At 59.1% G+C, this 17557-nt stretch overlaps 1 protein-coding gene across 2 annotated transcripts in view; it reads left to right on the forward strand.

Annotated features, from left to right (window-relative positions):
• HIP1 (huntingtin interacting protein 1) overlaps positions 1 to 17557 on the forward strand; it is a 53440-nt gene that overhangs the window by 17141 nt on the left and 18742 nt on the right. The window contains exons 1-7 of one of the 2 annotated variants that reach the window (XM_065037325.1): positions 3824 to 3975; positions 11039 to 11102; positions 11707 to 11849; positions 12233 to 12289; positions 13942 to 14022; positions 16054 to 16130; positions 16395 to 16456. In XM_065037325.1, the coding sequence (XP_064893397.1) occupies positions 3958 to 3975; positions 11039 to 11102; positions 11707 to 11849; positions 12233 to 12289; positions 13942 to 14022; positions 16054 to 16130; positions 16395 to 16456 (502 nt within the window). In that variant the 5' untranslated portion in view covers positions 3824 to 3957. Of the gene's footprint in view, positions 1 to 3823; positions 3976 to 11038; positions 11103 to 11706; positions 11850 to 12232; positions 12290 to 13941; positions 14023 to 16053; positions 16131 to 16394; positions 16457 to 17557 lie in introns of those variants that run through there. The other variant, XM_065037324.1, reaches the window with a different exon arrangement.

Consider the following 17557-nt stretch of genomic DNA (forward strand, 5'->3'; position numbering starts at 1 on the left):
AGCTGCTCGCGGAGCCTCTGGTGGGCTCAGGGGAGATGCTGAACTTCTCTCCTGCGTCTTCATCCGTCGCGGTCCAGACCACACGTACCGTCCCGGCAGCTCGCAGGAGAACATTGGAGCTGCAGGAGGATGGAGGGTGTCCCAGGCCGTGTCAAGGGTCTCGGAGCAAAGCCCTGGAGGAGATTAGATACAGCTGGGGGTGAGGAGGGGGCTCTGCGCCTCGCCGCGCAGCAGCAGGATGATGAGGGCACTTGGGGGACAGAGTGAGGCAAGAGGTGGGCTCTCCCCTGGTTCTCCATGGCTTTGCCATCCCTGTTCCCTGCTGGGAACTGTCCCTTCCCAGCCCCGAGCAGAGGGGCTGGCAGAGGGGTTTGATGCCCTGGGGTTTTCAGCAGCTCCTTCTGCCACCCCCAGCATCCCCCCCACCTTCATTCATGAGGGAGTTCCCTCCATCTGCATTCCCTCTGGAGAGGCTTTCCAGGGCTGGTCCTTGCAGGCTCGTCCCGAGTCGCTGGGACGGGAGGCAGGGGCCAGGAATGCAGCGTGTGGTTTTGCACACCCGACCGGGATGCTCTGTATCCCCCGCTCCTGCCACAGCAGCACACAGATTAGAGCAAGTTCACTTATCACACAGGCTTTGGTGGAGTTGTGTGAGCATGTTAAATATTACATGTCTATATATTTGTATATATAGCAGTTGAAGGAAGCCATGCTGTAAGCAGAGCTGATGCTCCTGCAGCTGCAAAGAGCCTCAGCATCTTTATGGGAGCCCCTGGGAATAACCCGTGACCACCATGCGGGGCAGGAGTAGCTCTCGCGTGCAGCACCAGTGTATTTCCACGGCCATGCGGTGAACCACAGCAGGGAACTCGCATGGGCTGCTAAAGCAAGGGAATTTCTTTCACAGCAATGCACCCCGCAGCGGTGGGTTGTGTCCCCACAGTTGCACCGGTCCCTCCTGAGCCCCCGTGTGGTCACACACGCTGCCGTCCCCACTTGGTGCTTTCAGCTTGGGGATCGCAGCTTTGCCTGTCCCTGAGGAACGTGGGTTTCCCTGTGCCCTGGGAACCCTTCCAAAATCGCCTTTAAATTAGTCTTTTTCTAGAGCTATCTTGGCTCTTGTTTTTGCCCTCGGTCTGAACGCCCCCCTTGCTGTGAAACCGGGTGGACTTGGAGCCCTCTGCCTGTTCCCCAAGTGCTTCCTGGTGGCCTCCAAAATTCAGGTTTGGCTGGTCAGAGCAGCTCAGCCACGAGGAGCCACGCGGCGATGGTGGCTGTGCCATGAGCCTGTCCCGGCTCTGCCTCATCCACAGGACATCATCGATAACGCCAATGATTATCTTCTTGTCTAAACCAGCTTTAGCACCAGCTGAGGTGTTTGATTCACGGCTGAGCTTGCATGAAAGCTTGATGTTGAAATATAAGGTTAATGATGGTGAGCGGACTTAATTGGTGGGATTAAGGAGGGATGCTGGGAGCAGAAAGCCCGCAGGCGGGAGGTGGAGTGTGTGGGGGGCAGCTTGGCCTGGCTGCACACAGCATTTGATGGCATTACAGGGTGTCACCAGTAAATATGGCTAAAGGATGGATCCATGCAGGTGGCATCATAGGAAAAGTCACATTCATCCTATTCGTGTGCAGGGGAGGGATTGGGTTTTGCTCCAGAGGATGCTCTTTGTTTTGGGCTGTGCCTGGCCCGGTGTGCTCTTTGCAAACCTGCCTTAAGGTCTCTTTGTGCAAATGAGGCATTAAAACCCGGTGGCCAAGAGCTAATTGCAGGGCTGTGGCCCCTGGAGATGCTGCACTGGGAGGCATGGATCACAGCTGCGGGACATCCTGGGACAGCAAGGCAGCAGCGGTTGTGGCATCAGGTTCAGAGCAGTTCTAAACCCAGCTAAGGCTGAATTAATTAATTCCAGGATCCCATTAAGCCAGGGGACCGCCATGCTGGCGGCTGGGTGGCACAGCAGGACCCAAACTCCCACTTTCCGCCCCGGGCTCATGGTTGGGAATCGCTCACTGGGGGCTTCACCATGGCGAGGCCACAAACCCCGTTGTCCCTTCCTGGCCACGGTGCTTGATTCTGGGTTTGTCCCCTCTGCTTTTGGGTCCAGGGCACCCTGTCCCAGGGATGCCGGGGTTGGTGCTGTGCCAGCGCGGCAGAGCCCATTCCTGCCTGTTGTGATCAGGGCTGTCGAGCCCTGTCGTGCTTCTCCCGAGTAGTAAGTGACAGGATGAGAGGAAAAGGCCTCAGGTTGCGCCAGGGGAGGGTGAAGTTGGATGTGGGGAACAATTTCTTCCCCAAAGGGCTGTGGGGCATTGGAACAGGCTGCCCAGGGCAGTGCTGGAGTCACCATCCCTGGAGGGCTGGACAGACGGACATGAGGTTCTCAGGGACATGGGGCAGTGCCAGGGGTGGGTTATAGTTGGACTTGACGATTGTGAGGGTCTTTTCCAACCAAAATGATTCTGTGATTCTATCTGTGATGGGGACAGGTGCCCACAATTGGGGCAGGTACCCACACCCCACGCGCTGCCTCGTGCTCACCCCAGTCTCAGGGCAGGGACCAGACTCTGCTCCCGGAGGAATTTGTCTGCTGTTTGAAACCATCTGGTCCAGCAAAACACATTTGGTCCAGCACACAAATGGACGAGCTGTGTCCCTGCAGTGCTCCTGAACGGTGCGTCCGTCCATCCATCTGTCCCAGGAATCGCAGCAGAGGCTTTAGCAGCCATCCAAGGAAAACACAATGTGGGGCTTGACCCCAAAAGCTGCCCCCAGGCTGGGATCAGTGGTGGGTGCAGCGCTGGGTGCTGACAGGGCGCAGGGATGTCAGCGCTCCATCCTCACAGGTCCCCGCAGGGATGTGGGATCTTATTATTTTATTAAGAGTGGCCAAGTCACCATCCTGGAGTAAGTGGCTGAGCCGTGACTAGACTTAGTAATCCCAGGGATTAGTGTGTTTGGCCAGGGCCAGCACTGCAGGAGCAGTTTTTCCTTAGGGCTGTGAAGCTCCAGCTGAGGGGCAGCTGCAAAGCTTTTCCTCCTCCCTGCTTTCGGGTTGCTTTGAGGGGATTTGTAGAACAGTAGAAGAATTGTCTGAGTTTCTTTCATCAGAAGATTTTAAAAGTTCTTCTTGAGCACTGGAAAAGCCAGGATAGTCCTGCCTGGGTGTTTGCCTGTCCCGCAGTGGGGTGACAACCCCTGTGTGTCCGCAGATGGGGGACTGAGATCAGGGGACCCATTTACCACACCCGTTTAATTTCTTTTGTTGTTGGAACCGAGATTGCTACAGCCGAGTGGGCTCCTGTGCGAGGGAAACCCTGTGCAGGTCAGCGGCCAAACCTACAGATGCAGCTTCTCGCCAGGCACAGAGATGGGGCGGGGGGCAGGAGATGGGGCAAGGGATGGGGCAGGGGGCAGGAGGTGGGGCAAGGGGGCAAGGGATGGAGCAGAAGGCTGCAGGTGGCACAGGGGATGGGGCAGGAGGTCAGGCAGTGGGGCAGGGTGTCAGCAGGGGTGTGCAATGGGGCAGGGGGGGTCGGGGCTCGGGCAGGGGGTCAGCAGGGGGTGTGCGGGGGTCGGGCAGGGCAGTGACGGGGCGCAGAGGGTTCGGTCCCGCCGTGCCCCCGCCATCCCCTCCGGCTCCGCTCTGCCCGACCCCGCGGCGCTGAGCGGCCGGTTCTGCGGGGGCGCGCCCACCCTCACGCGCGCACCCGCGGGGCTCCTTTGTTATTCCGGCGGCGCGCGGCTCCCCCCCACCCCCCCAACCCGGCTGTGCCGCCCCTCGCGGGAGCGCGCCCGTGCGCGGGTGCGCGCCCCCCCCCCCCCATCGGCTCTGGCGCCGCCGCCGCCCGGCAGAACCTTCCAGCGCCGCCGCCCGCGGGGCCGCCGCCATGGGCGCCGCCGCGCCGCGCTGAGCCCGCACCGAGCCCGCCCCGCCCCGCACCCCCGCCATGGAGCTGGGCAAGGTGGTAAGTGCGCGGCCCCGGGGATCCCCGCACCCCCCCACCGGGGATCCCCCCCGGGAACCCCCCAGCAGCGCGGCACCCCGGGGTGTCCCTGCAACGAGGGTTTGCGCCCAGCGAAACTCCTTCCCAGGGAAGTTGGGGGTGTTCGCAGACCCCCGAGTGTCGGTGTCTCCCGGTGGAAAATCAGGAGGAACCCCGGGGTGGGTTTGGGGTGGCAGCGGGGGCCATGCGCCCCCTCCCTACGGCTCATCCTCGCCGTTAAACCCGGTCTCCCCCCGTGATGCTGCAGCCTGGGTCGGGATTTGCTCCCACCCACCCGTTTTAACTCGCTTTCCCCCAGTCTTTGAGTCAACGGGATTCAGGTGCTGCCACGAGCACCCGTGTCCCCACGTCCCCGTGTCCCCACGTGTGATGCTGCTGTCACAGCCCCTTCGGCCCCTTGGAGCAGCCCCGGGCATAGGGGCTGGAAACAGGTTTGAGGTGGAAAGTGGGTTTTTAGGATCCATTCCTGCAGGGAGGTGTGTTCATCCCCTGCGCTGCTCACCTGGGAAGAGGGATTTTGCTTTACACGGTGCTCCAGCAGAGCCGGGTTACGGGTGGGGAAGGTCCCTCGAGTGCAGCGTGGAGCCCTTATGGTCCTGGCTGCTCTCGACTCCATGTCAGGATCCGAACACTGAGAGGGGTAACAGGTGGAGGACACCCCATCCTGCTCCGATAACGGGTGGGGGACGCCCCGTCCTGCGCGGGTGGTGCTGCTGAGTGGGAGCTGTTGCACGGCAGGATTTCCAGCAGCGCTGCGCCGGCACTGCCGGGCTCCGCATCCCGGGGCCATCCCGGCTCCCCTGGATTCGGCAGCACCTCGGAAGGGCGATACGCACCCGGGTGTTCCCAGCCAGGGTAGAAGCTCCCAAGCAAGGTGGGTCCCGGGATGGCACCTGATGGCTGAAGTGCACATCTGGAGATGAGCTCCTGCCTGTCTGCTCCCCGCATCCTTCATCCTCGCGCCGTTATTTCCTCCCATTCCAAAAAATGCCAAAAGATTTGAATTTGCTGGGAAGCAGAAGACTCTGGTTGGGATGATCTGGAGGATGTCAGGGATATTTGAAGTTGGTGAAACCCCTTGCTGAACCACCGAGCCTGGAAAACACAGCCTTCCTCCATCCCTAGATAGAAATCACCACTGCTGGAGGAGATTATCTTCGCTTAAAATCCCTGCTTAAAACTGAAAGCCTGGCTGAAGCGGCAGCTCACAGGAAATACTCCGGCCATGGCTGAGCTGGCTGGGAACATGGAGCACAAGTGATGTTGTGCCCATATCACTGATTAAATGAGAAGAGTAAGGAGTGTTTTCGTGGGGAGCAGCTGTGGAGGACTGTGGGGGTCCTGGGAAGCCTCCTGGGTTTCTGCCCTGTCTCGGATCCGGCCCCTCGTCCTGGGCTCTGGTTGCAATGGGTTGGAAGCACCTGGCAATGGGAGCCGGGACTCGTGCTGGAGGTGACCAGAGCACCCGCAGGCTCCCTGACCAAAGCACCCCCAACCAAGCTCTTCTGCAGTGTCTCTGGCTTCTCTTTTGATTGTTACTTCAGCCAGAGGCTTCAAACAGATCCGAGTTTTCTGGTGTCAGCTTCCCCGATGGTCATTGGTGAGCTCTGGTTTCTTCTGGAGCTTCGCTTTTTGCCAGGTGTTCTCCCCAAAATCAGTTTCCGTGCTGTCTCCTTTTTTTCCAAAGGTTTATCTGTGTATTGGATAAGTCTGTATTCCTAAAACTGGATTTAAAAAAACCCACGTCCAAGTAATTAATCTGCACAAATTGTTTATGGCGCTGGAGAAATCCGCTGGCCCACCTGTTTGGGTGCTGGTCCCCGATGGTGAGCAGTGATGTGTTCTGCATAACAAGCTCTTGTCTCCGGGACTGGTGGAACCAAATCCTTCCAGCCACTGGTGACCAGCCCGGCTCCCCGCTCCTGGCATCAGGTGTCTCACTGGAGTCCCTGGAACCCAACACAAGTCGGTTGGGTGGTTGTCTTCTTCTTTCCCTTTGCTTGCCTTGAGGTTGCAGAAGCGGTTGGATCACACTGTCCCATCCTGCCCCCGCTCTCGTGATGGTGCTGAGCTCATGATTTTCGGTGGGGGCTCTGGAAAGGCTGGAACAGCGGTGGGTTCAGTCCTCGCACAGGCAGCTCCTGGGCATGTCACCCTGTGGATCCCGACCTCTGCTTTGATGCCACCTTGCTGCCCTTGGAGGAGCCGAGGGCTGCTGGGGTGGTCTGTTCAGACACACTCAAAATGTGTACCCTTCAAGTTATTGTAATTTTCTACCATGATAATGCTGATAGAGCTGACGAGGCAAAGGCCTCGGTGGGAGCTGGATGGCAGCTGCCACCCTCTTGGTGTCTCCTGGTGGGGTGGAGACCTCTGGACATCACATCACCCCTTCCTGGCGCCTGACACCTCCTGGTTTCTCCCCTGGAAGCCCCATGTGTGCTGGAACAGCTTCTCGATCGCTCTCAGCGGGATTCGCCGTGTGCCGGAGGGGGCTGATGTGGCACAGACCAAGCGCGACATGGATCTGAAGTCATCGTCCTCCCAGCCTCGGCAGAGCAGAGCCGGAGGCGGCGATGCCAGGGCAGATCTCTGCCAAGAGGAGCTTCATGATGATGCCATCAGATGCTTGCAGAGCTCATGGCCATCTTCCCAGTGACTGTTTTGGGTGTCCCATGTGTCACAGGGCAGGCAGCAGGACAGGCTGTGGGGCAAGATGGGAAGGGAAATCTGAGATTTGTGCGTTTAGGGGATTATTTCTCATCTGGTGGGAGCAGGAGCGGAGAAGAGCAGCAGTACCTTTGGGGAGATGCTCCCACAGCCTCCCTCAAGGTCCTTCATCCCCAGAGCGGCTCCGGTGTGTACCCAGCCATGACAGCAACACTGTCTTTCCAAACTCATGGATCCAGCAGCAGATGCAGCCAAATAGCCCGGATTAGATGATAGGATGGTGTTTTTAATGTCTCCTCCCAGTCCCCGTTCAAAAGCAGCATTTAGTACTGAGCGGGAAGACTGCAAGTTACCTCATTTGTGCTGAGCATCCTGACCCTATATGTGGCCTCACATCCATGGTGCGTGGGGCTCACCGCGCTGCCCGTCTGCTGTCCCATCCCCGCCACGGCACGAAGCCATGCTGGATCCCGGTGCTGGTTCCCAGTGCTGCCGAAGGCGCTGGGCACAGGGTGGAGGGGGGACCCCAGCCCCCCAGCTCTCCCCAGGGACTCTCACCCAACCCTGGACGGGCATTAAGCACCCCCAGGGTTATCCAGGCAGCTTTGGCTGTGATTTGCTTTTAGCTGCTGTCAGTGAGCGATATTTAAAGAGATGTGCCTTCCGAAAAGCTCGCCTGCACCCCCGTGTCCTGCACAGCTCCGGGGCCAGAGTGAAGCTCTGCTAGGCTGGGATTTGCATTTTAATTAAGCTCATGGATTTTTTTCCAGGCTTGCTGTAGTCAGGTCTCCCTCCTCGCTCACTTCCCCCGGAGCCCCCGTGTCTTGCGCGGTTTTCCGGAGGTATGCTCCGTCCCAGCTCTCCATTTATAGAAAGGAATTAAGGAGAAATGAGGGAGCATTACTAAGAGGATTTGCACTGCGACTTACTCAGTTTCTCCAAATAATTTGCAATAGCTCTGGATTCTTTAATCAACACTCATTTCCTTTTGGAAATGAAAGGAGCGAGAAGGTGTCGTGCAGCTCCTGAGCTGAGCTCGGCTCTTCCCTGAACGGGGGATTTGCGATTCCGAGGAGGCTGAGAGCAGGATTTGGGGAGGGTGTGCAATGTGCGTGTGGAAGAGGGAAGTGTTTCTCGGTGCTCAGAAAGCCTCTGTCGCTCTGTCCCGGGTCCCCCTTTGCAGTTTTGGGCTCCTCTGTCCCTGTTGAACCCACAGTTGTGCACCCAGAGGGGTGTGTTTATTTGACATGACCCACGGTCTGGGGGTCACCCTGGTGTAGCATCTCCCTGTGAGGTCAGGAGTCGTGGGGTCCTGTGAGTCGTGGTCCAGCTCTCACCTGCGGGATTGCCAGAAACCCGCGGGAACGGTGCGAAATTCCCCCAGGACAGGGCTGCAGTGGTGGGTCAGGGCAGAGGAAAACACCTTGCAGGGGTTCCTGGGGACCCCCAGAGGGAGGAGAAGCTGCTCAAGCAGGTCCCGGTGCTGTGGACAGATATGAGGTTGGATTGTCCCTGTGTAGTCTGTGTGCTCCTCTCCTAAGTGACCTGAGCCTTTCCCCATCTGTGGCAGTGGAGATTCCTCACCCGCTCTGCAGGTGCTTGAAATGTTACCCATGTGTAATGGCCACCAGTGCTTGCAGTGTTACTGGTTTGTGCCATGGTCACCAGTGCTTGCAGCGTTACTGGTTTGTGCCACGGTCACCAGTGCTTGCAGCGTTACTGGTTTGTGCCGTGGTCACCAGTGCTTGCAGTGCTACTGGTTTGTGCCGTGGTCACCAGTGCTTGCAGCGTTACTGGTTTGTGCCGTGGTCACCAGCACTTGCAGTGTTATGGTTTGTGCAGTGGTCACCAGCACTTGCAGTGTTATGGTTTGTGCAGTGCTCAGGGTGCTGCCTGCCCAGCCCTGCCGCGGGTGCTGCTCCACTGGGCTCTGCCCCACACCCCAGCCCCATGGCACTGCCCGGGGGGGCACAGTGTGGCAGTGTCACCCCCTTGCAGCCCCGGTTGTGCAAACGGGGCCCCGCTGGCCTCTTCCCTCCAGCCCCGCTGCCTCTGGCGTTGCACAAGAGGAAGCGCCCGGGTTTCCTTTCCCGGCAGCGGGGTGTGGGGTGTGGGGCTGGACGAAGAACCCGGCTGCCCCCTCCGCCCCCAAGGTCCCCTGCCCGGCTCCCGGCATGGGGGTGGCACCCGCGTGGGGTCGGGGACTGGGGGCTGATATCACCTCATCAGCCAGAAACCAGAGCTGGGCCACCGGTGCTGCTGAGGGCACGCGTGGGCTGGCGAGTGGGAAACAGCCCTTGCAGTGTAGAAGCTCATAATTGAATGAAAATTAAAATACTTTCAGCTATGGGTGCCAGGCAGCACTTGGAGCAGCACCCGCTGGGTTGGGGTGAAAAGCATCTCCGTGGCACAGAAGTCTGAGCTTTCTTTCAAGGCAGCCCCAAATTTCCCTTGTTTCCCTCCTCCTTGGCTCAGTCTTGCAGCTAAAACTTGGCCGCTGTCACCCTCCCTGACCCTGCTGGTCCCTTGGAGATGACACCTGTGGCCTCGGTCCCTCGCTGCTGCCCTGCACTCCTCGGACAAACTTCCCTCATCCACATGGACATCACGTCTGCTTCAAACAGAGCGGGGGCGTCGGGATGGAGGGTTCTGAAGGCAGAGCCAGGGCTGCCAGACCCCGTCACCCACCCCGTGTTTCCCCACTCTGGGGGGGTCACAGGGAGACGCTTCACTTGGAAAAACGTGTCCTTGCTTTGCCAGGAACAGCCATCAGGAAGCAGTGGTTAAACTGGGAGCTCCATTTCCAGCTTTCGCTGGCGCTGCTTCCCGCTGGAGACCGCCCTGCCTGGTCTCTCAAGGACAAGGGACACGTCCCACAGTGTCCCCATCCTGCCGCTGGCCACGAGCTCACATGCGCCAGCTCTGGTTTTGCGCTTGGCTTTTTCCGTGTGGTCCAGGACCCTCATTTCAAGGTGGGACGTGTGGCGTTCAGCCTGGAGAACAGGAGCTGAGGGGAGATCTTCTGATCTCTGAACTGCCTGAAAGGAGCTTGGAGCCAGGGGGGTCGGGCTCTGCTCCCCAGGAACAAGCGCCAGGACGAGCAAGGCCCCCCAGCCCCGCTCAGCACAGAGTCATTGGGGTCTGTTGTGATGGAGCCGCCTTGGGAAAGGGCAGCACATGGGGGTGCAAGAAGGATTGCAGTAGGAAGGTGCCTGGATTAATCCCACTGCTTTAATTGGTTTATATCAGTTATTAGCTGCTTCTGGCCATGCTGAGCCAGACAGTTTCTTCCCTCGGCAGTGAGATCCTCGTGGAGCAGGTACTGGGCAAGTGCTCAGCATCACCGCAAGGGACGCAGGAGCTTGGGGTGACACTGGGCCAACATCACTGCACTTCCCCTGAGCTGCAGCCAAGCAGAATCAGCTGTGGTGTCCCCCGCTGCAGGCACTGCTCCCCGCGGGGCAGGAACGGGGTAGGGTTAGAAACCCTGCCCAGCCAACGCTTCCAGCAGCTGCCGCTGCCTCTCCAGAGGCTCCATGGAGCGGCGACTCTGCCCAGTGGGGCTTCCCGGGGTCCCCGACACCGGCGCTGTGAGTCTGGGCAGCTGGCGGGCAGGGGACGCTGCCTGCGGCCCTGGGCAGGGGACGCTGCCTGCAGGCCTGCCCGCGGGAGGCTTGCGTGGCTTCCAGTGGGGCCAGGGAGCTCAGGGCGACGGGACCGGCTGTGCCGTGGCTGGATGTGGCCGAGCCGAGATGTGCCGGTTGTGGTGGGTGCGGAGGTGGCAGTGGGTGCAGCCAGGGCAGCTCTGTGCACCACGACAGTGGGTCCGTGTCCTGCCCTTCTGGTCCCACAGCCGGGGCCGTGTCCGGCTGGAGCGCTGGGGCGGAACAGCAGCAGTCACAGAGCTGCTGCTCCACTTGAGTGCTGATGAAGCCAGGTTGTGTCCTTTGCCACCACACAGCGCGGGCAGCCCTGGTCCTGCTCCACTCGGCCTCACCGTCCTGTGCCCCCCAAAACACCCTCTGCGCTCAGCACCCCCAAGAGCAGAGCCACCAAATGTTCCCCGTGAACTGAGGGCAGGAGAGGGTCCTTTGTGGTCCCTGCTTTAATTGCATCGTTATTATGTTGAGTAAATGAATCCTGGCAGCAGCTGAATGACACGGATGCCAGCCCCATCCCAGAAAGGCATCCGGCACCGGGTGGCATCCAGCTGGCACAGGCAGGGACTGGGGACCTGAATGGGACCCAGCCAGCGACAGGTGCCGGCAGAGCCGGGAGGTCCCTGGGGACGAGGGGGGACTGAGGGGGAGCCGGAGCCCGTCCCATCTCACCCCCCCGCACTTCTCTCTTGCAGACCGTCAGCATCAATAAGGCCATTAATGCGCAGGAAGTGGCTGTCAAGGAGAAACATGCCAGAAATATCCTTCCCAAAGTTGGCCGCGGGACAAGCGAGCGTGGGAGCAGGGCTGGAAAAGGGGCAGCGGCGAGGAGATGTGTGGGGAGAGGTGCTGGCACAGCCGGGCCAGTGCTGGAGGGGGCTGGATGGGACCCTAGGGGCCCTCAGTGATGGCTGGGGTTTTCCGGCACAGCGCGGGGTCCCGGCTCCTCCTGCTGCACCTTTGCTTGTAGGTGGCTGCCCGGCCTTGTGCTCTCGGCGCTGCCATCCCCTGCGAGGGACAGACGCCTGCAGCAGGTTGTCTGCCCTTGGCTGAGGGTGCCTGATCCCCAAAGGTGCTCGTGAGCATGCTGCCGTGAGGAGCAGACCCCCAGTATCACGGCCAGGGGGGCTTGGTGGAGACGCAGCCCCAGCCCTGAGCCCACCATGGTGTTCCCAAGCGATGGAGTGGGGCTGGAGGAGAGGGGGCGGCACGTGCCACCCCTGGGGACAGCGTGTGCCCGGGCTTGGCAGCTCATCAGCTCCCTGCAGTGGCCCAGCTCCCCTCTGTGGGTACCAGCCGGGTTCGGGGGCCAATCTCCATCACCGCCGAAGGGGAGAGGAGCATTTCCTTGACCGGCCCTCACCGTGCATCCTGGGCACGCACCACGAGAAGGGGGCACAGACCTTCTGGTCGGTGGTGAACCGGCTGCCACTGTCGGGCAACGCTGTGCTCTGCTGGAAGTTCTGCCACGTCTTCCACAAACTCCTCCGGGATGGCCACTCCAACGTGAGTGGGGCCAAATGCTGTCCCCGCAGTGCATGGGGTGGTGGGAGGTGCTGGTGGGTCGGTTCCCTCCTGGGAGGTCTGCATGAGGATCCCCCACTTCTACACACACCCTCACGCTGCAGCCCCCGGTGCCAGAGGAAACTCCCTGGCACAGGGCGTTGGTGTCGGTGCAGGAGCTGCCAGCCGGGATCCTCCTGTCCCGTTTGCGGATGGGGAAACTGGGGCACCCTGGGGCTGGGGGTGATGCCACCAGCAGTGGGCTGCGGGGCTGGGAAAGCACCCAGATCTCCCATTCCTTATCCCGATGGACGGTTCTGCATATGGCAACACCTTGCCCTGGTGTGCTGCCCACTGCCTGCTTATCCTCTTCCTCCTCCCTCCAGGTGCTGAAAGACTCCGTGAGATACAAGAATGAGCTGAGCGACATGAGCAGGATGTGGGTAAGTGGCTGAGGGACACTGGGAGTGGATGAGGGACACCCTGGGGGTCCCTCAGCAGCACCCAGTGCCCGGCCAGGCCCAGGTGTTGGTTTGGACCGCGGTCTCACCCGGGAGGATCCGGGTTCTGAGGGCTAAGCAGATGCTCAGCTGTGGCTGCTGTGACCTCCCGGGGCTGGGACTGCTACTTTTGTTCAATATCCCACCAAAATCAAATGCTGTCTTCCTATTTTATGGCAAAACCTGGGTTTATGAAAGGCAGGTCCTGTATCTGATCTCCTCTGCGAAGTTGACACAACTAGTAGATAAGGGAAAGGCTGTAGATGGTGTTTACTTAGACTTCAGTGAAGCCTGTGACACCGTATCCCATAGCATCTCCTGGAGAAGCTGCAGCTCATGGTCTGGATGGTGTATCTGTGATGGGTAAAGAGCTGGCTGGATGGCCGGGCCCAAAGAGTTGCGGTGAACGGAGCCAAATCCAGTTGGTGACCGGTCACGAGTGGTGTCCCCAGGGCTCAGTATTGGTGCCAGTTCTGTTTAATCTCTTCATCAGTTATCTGGATGAGGGGATTGAGTGCACCCTCAGTGTGTTTGCAGATGACACCAGATTGGATGGGAGTGTTGATCTGCCGGAGGGTGGGAAGGCCATACAGAGGGGTCTGGAGCAGCTGGATCAGTGGGCTCAGGCCAGTTGTCTGAGGGTCAACAAGGCCAAGTGCCGGGTCCTGTGCTTGGGTCACAACAACCCCATGAACGCTGCAGGCTCAGGAAAGAGCGTCTGGAAAGTGCCTGACAGAGAGGGATCTGGGGGTGTTGGTGACAGTGGCTGAACATGAGCCAGCGTGTGCCCAGGTGGCCAAAAAGGATCCTGGCTGGTACCAGGAATAGTGTGGCCAGCAGGACTAGAGAATTGATTGTGCTACTGTACTGGGCACTGGTGAGGCTGTGCCTTGAATACCTTGAGTTTTAGGCCCCTCATCATAAGAAGGACATTAAGGCACTAGAGAGAGTGCAGAGAAGGGAACGGAGCTGGTGAGGGGCTGGAGCACAAGTGTGATGGAGCGGCTGAGGGACCTGGGGGTTCAGCTGGAGAACAGGAGCTGAGGGGAGACCTTCTGATCTCTGAACTGCCTGAAAGGAGCTTGGAGCCAGGGGGGTCGGGCTCTGCTCCCCAGGAACAAGCGCCAGGAGCAGAGGAAACGGCCTCAAGTTGCGCCAGGGGAGGGTGAGGTTGGATGTGGGGAACAATTTCTTCCCCAAAGGGCTGTGGGGCATTGGAACAGGCTGCCCAGGGCAGTGCTGGAGTCACCATCCCTGGAGGGCTGGACAGACGGACATGAGGTTCTCAGGACATGGGGCAGTGTCAGGGGTGGGTTATGGTTGGACTCGATGATCTTGAGGGGCTTTTCCAACCAAAATGATTAAACTCAGCTCTGAGGGCCAAATGCAGCATTGAAATCTGCAGAGAAGGTGTTGAAAAGGTCTTAACCAGATCTTTCTGGCACATTCACTGCAAGCCAGTCCGCAGCCTCTGTGTCAGCAAGGAGCGTTTTGGCTGGTTTGGGGGGAGATGAGGAGGGAATCGCTTGCACTGCAAGGGGAGAAGCCTTTGTCACAACCTGCCCCAGGTCTCACCAGCTTTTTGGTGTCCCCAGGGCCACCTGAGCGAGGGCTACGGGCAGCTCTGCAGCATCTACCTCAAACTGCTGAGAACCAAGATGGAGTTTCACACCAAGGTGAGCATCGGACCCTCCCCACGGTCACAGCAAGGGGTGGGTGATGGGGCGCTGGGGTGACAAAGGTGGCAGGACAGGGGCTGTCACCCCCGAGGGTCCTCTCCTCTGTCGTGACCAATCCTGGAACATGTCCCGGGCTGCCAGGGCCCATCCTCAGCCTGGATATAAAGTGACCCAAGGACCAGCACCTTGGGGATGGACGGTTTTGTGGGGAATCAGGGCTGGGCTGGGAGTGGGGGGCAGCTACAAGAAACAGTAACAAACCCCCAGTTTGGGGGGATTGAGGTGTAAATCCCCCAGAAAACCCTGCATTGGAGGCTGGCTTCTCTACGTCACCATGGATGCAGGAAGGGGATGCCGGGGTTTGGGCTGGGGGTGTCCCTGTTGGTGCAATGAGCAGAGCAGAGGAGAAATTAAATACATGAGTATAGAAACCTCCCTTTGCTGGGGACTGAAGTTCGGGTGTAAGGTTCTCTAGCACTTTCTAAAATAAGTTTTTCATATGGCCAGGAAAAATGGAGTGGGAGCAACAAGTCAGCCTGGGAATTCAGGATCGATGGGGAAATAATGATTGACTTAATCTGAGCGCTGCTGAGCATGCACAGTTTAGTTATTCTCAACAGAACTTCAGCAGAGTCAGGAGTTTAAGGTTTCTTTGTGAGCATCCAGTTCATCACAGACCAGAAATTCACCTTAGATTCACCAGGAAGATCAGGAAATGGGGACGAGGTGGCACAGAACAAACCTCTTGGTCCCCAGCAGCCTCGCTGCTCCCAGGGCTTCTGCCTTGGTTGGTGAAACATCTCCACACAGGGGATGCTGTGGTCCTGGCCGGAGTCAGCATGATGTCCCATCCTGTCCCCCCCAGTGCTTCCCCAGCTCAAAACAATCACTGCCTGTCCATTTATTCCCTCTCCTCTTTGAGCTCTGGGCCATGGCTGCTCCTGTGCATGGGAGCATCTCAGGGAGCCACCCCAGGTGGGTTTTCCCCTTGGTCAGGAGCTGTTTCCAGGCTGTGGAGCAGCATTGCCAGGCAGTCCTGGCCTGGAGAGGCTTCATGGGCTCCGGGTCAGCTCCACGTGTGCCGTGCCGGCTGCTGGGGCCGTGAGGAGTGGTTTGTTGTCAGGGATGCAGCGTGTCCTGTTGTGCCTCGGGAAGCCACACTCTGATCAATAGAAATTATTATTTAGGCAGATGCTTTCTTACAGAATAAAAGAGAATATGCTTGTGGTGTTAAAGTAACAGGACGCTGCCCAGAGCCGTTGGAAGGTCATGGTGGGCTGACACACAAGCGCATCCCCGTGTGGCCTCGAGTGCCATCGTCCTCACAGTGACCAGCTGCAGTTTGGTACCCGTGGCGTTGCCTTTCTTTCCCAGCTCTGCTGGAAGGAGGTTACTTTATGAAGCCGGGCTGTACCTGTCACCTGGATTTGGTTTGGAGCTGTGATGGGACCTTCCCCAAAACACCTGGGCAGCATGAAGAGTGTTAGTGTAGTGAGAGCCTGGCCCAGGTACCCAGAGAGGTGGTGGCTGAACCATCCCTGGAGACATCCCAGGCCAGGCTGGACGGGGCTCTGAGCAACCTGAGCTGGTGAAGATGTCCCTGCTCATGGCAGGGGGGGCACTGGGGGAGGTTTAAGGTCCCTTCAACACAAACTGTTCTGTGACTCTAAGAGGCTTTGCTCCCCAGAGCAGATATCGGCTCTTTCCCCTCCAGCTCTTGTGACGCTGGTGGCCCCATATCCAGGAGTGCAGGGAGCACTGACTTCTCTTGCTGGGGCGGATACAGGTGCCATGGATTGGGGTTGCTGCGGTCACCGGGGCTCAGCAGATCTGGTGTCAGCCCCCTCTCCCCGGCATCACTCCCTCACTGTATCTTAACAGCTGTCCCCAGTCTCTTGCACCACAGCCGCCGGCCAGATCGGCCACCCTGGTGCTGCCAGAGCTGTGGAGATCAAAAACCTTTCTGTCTCCTGTTTAACCATTCCCCAAGTCCTCTTTAACCCTTTTCCAACTCCTGTTTCCCCACAGAACCCCCGCTTCCCTGGCAATCTCCAGATGTCCGACCGGCAGCTGGACGAGGCAGGAGAGAACGACGTCAATAATTTGTGAGCACCGGGCAGGGGCAGAAAGCGAGAGAGGGGGTACGATGGTGCTGCCACCCTCCCCAGCAAGACCACCGAGCTGGGGACGGGACCTTGCGGCTTCACCCCACCCTGCCATGGTGCTGGGGCTGGGCAGAGCACCCAGGCAAGGCTGGTGCATCCACACCAGAGCAGCCGCTCGTCCCTCTGGGGTGGCACCTGGCACACGTTGAGGCCCATGAGTGGCTGCAGGGACACTTCCCAACCATCCTCATCCCTTTCTCGTAGTTTTCAGCTGACGGTGGAGATGTTTGACTACCTGGAGTGTGAGCTGAACCTCTTCCAGACGGGTGAGTCCCTGCACTGCCTTGGGTGGGGGTCTGTGGGAGCTGAGCTGTGCACATCGCAGCTCGTTTCTTTTCTGGGTACTTCCCCAAAATTATTATTAGCTGAGGTCCCTGCGTGCGTGACACTGGGCAAGTTCCCCAGCCTGCTCCCCACCACGGCCATCGCTTGGAGGAGCCGGAGGAGCCACAGGAATGATGCGAGGCTGGAACAGCTCTGCTGGGAGGACAGGCTGAGAGAGCTGGGCTGTTCAGCTGGAGAAGAGAAGCTCCAGGGAGACCTTGTTGTGGCCTTTCCGGACTTAAAAGGGGCTCATAAGAAAGATGGGGACAGACTTTTAGCAGGACCTGTTGTGATAGGACAGGGGGTGATGGTTTAAAGTAAAGGAGGGAGATTCAGGCTGGACATGAGGAAGGAATTGTTGCCCCTGGGGGTGGTGAGAGCCTGGCCCAGGTTGGCCAGAGAGGTGGTGGCTGAACCATCCCTGGAGACATCCCAGGCCAGGCTGGACGGGGCTCTGAGCAACCTGAGCTGGTGAAGATGTCCCTGCTCATGGCAGGGGGGCACTGGGGGAGTTGGGAAAGGCCCTTCAACACAAACTATTCTGTGATTCCACCACCCAGACTTTGGGCTCTCCTGCTCCAGCAGACTCCCCTGGCTGAATTTCTTCTGTTCTTACTCGTGGGCTTGCGACAGGCTTTGGTTTTTATTAGCGTTGAACATGAGCTGCCGTGAGTGTTGGCGGCAGAGCTGGCTCTGGGGGAGGCGTGGGGGCACCTGCCTTCCTCCTGCAGGAGCAGCTGAGGGGTGAAACAGTTCAGTCCCAGCCCTCAGGACTGTCACGAGCCTCTGCCCGCTCGAGCAGGATCAGCTTTGAAGTAAATTAGAGCAATTTGGGGGCAAGCTTCCATCAGCTGTGTGCAGCAGGCTGTGGGTGCTGGCGGCATGGGGCTGTATTGAGGGAACCCTCATCTCATGGCCATATGCTGGGATGGTGACGGTGCTGTGGGACTCATCCCTGTGGCGCAGCCTTGTCCCCAGAGTGTTCCCAGGAGCTCTGGCTGCTCTGCCCGTCGGGGGCGCGTTGCTGGATGGAGATGAAGCTG

This window comes from Columba livia, chromosome 20, assembly GCF_036013475.1.
Source record: "Columba livia isolate bColLiv1 breed racing homer chromosome 20, bColLiv1.pat.W.v2, whole genome shotgun sequence".
Taxonomy (NCBI): Eukaryota; Metazoa; Chordata; class Aves; order Columbiformes; family Columbidae; genus Columba; species Columba livia.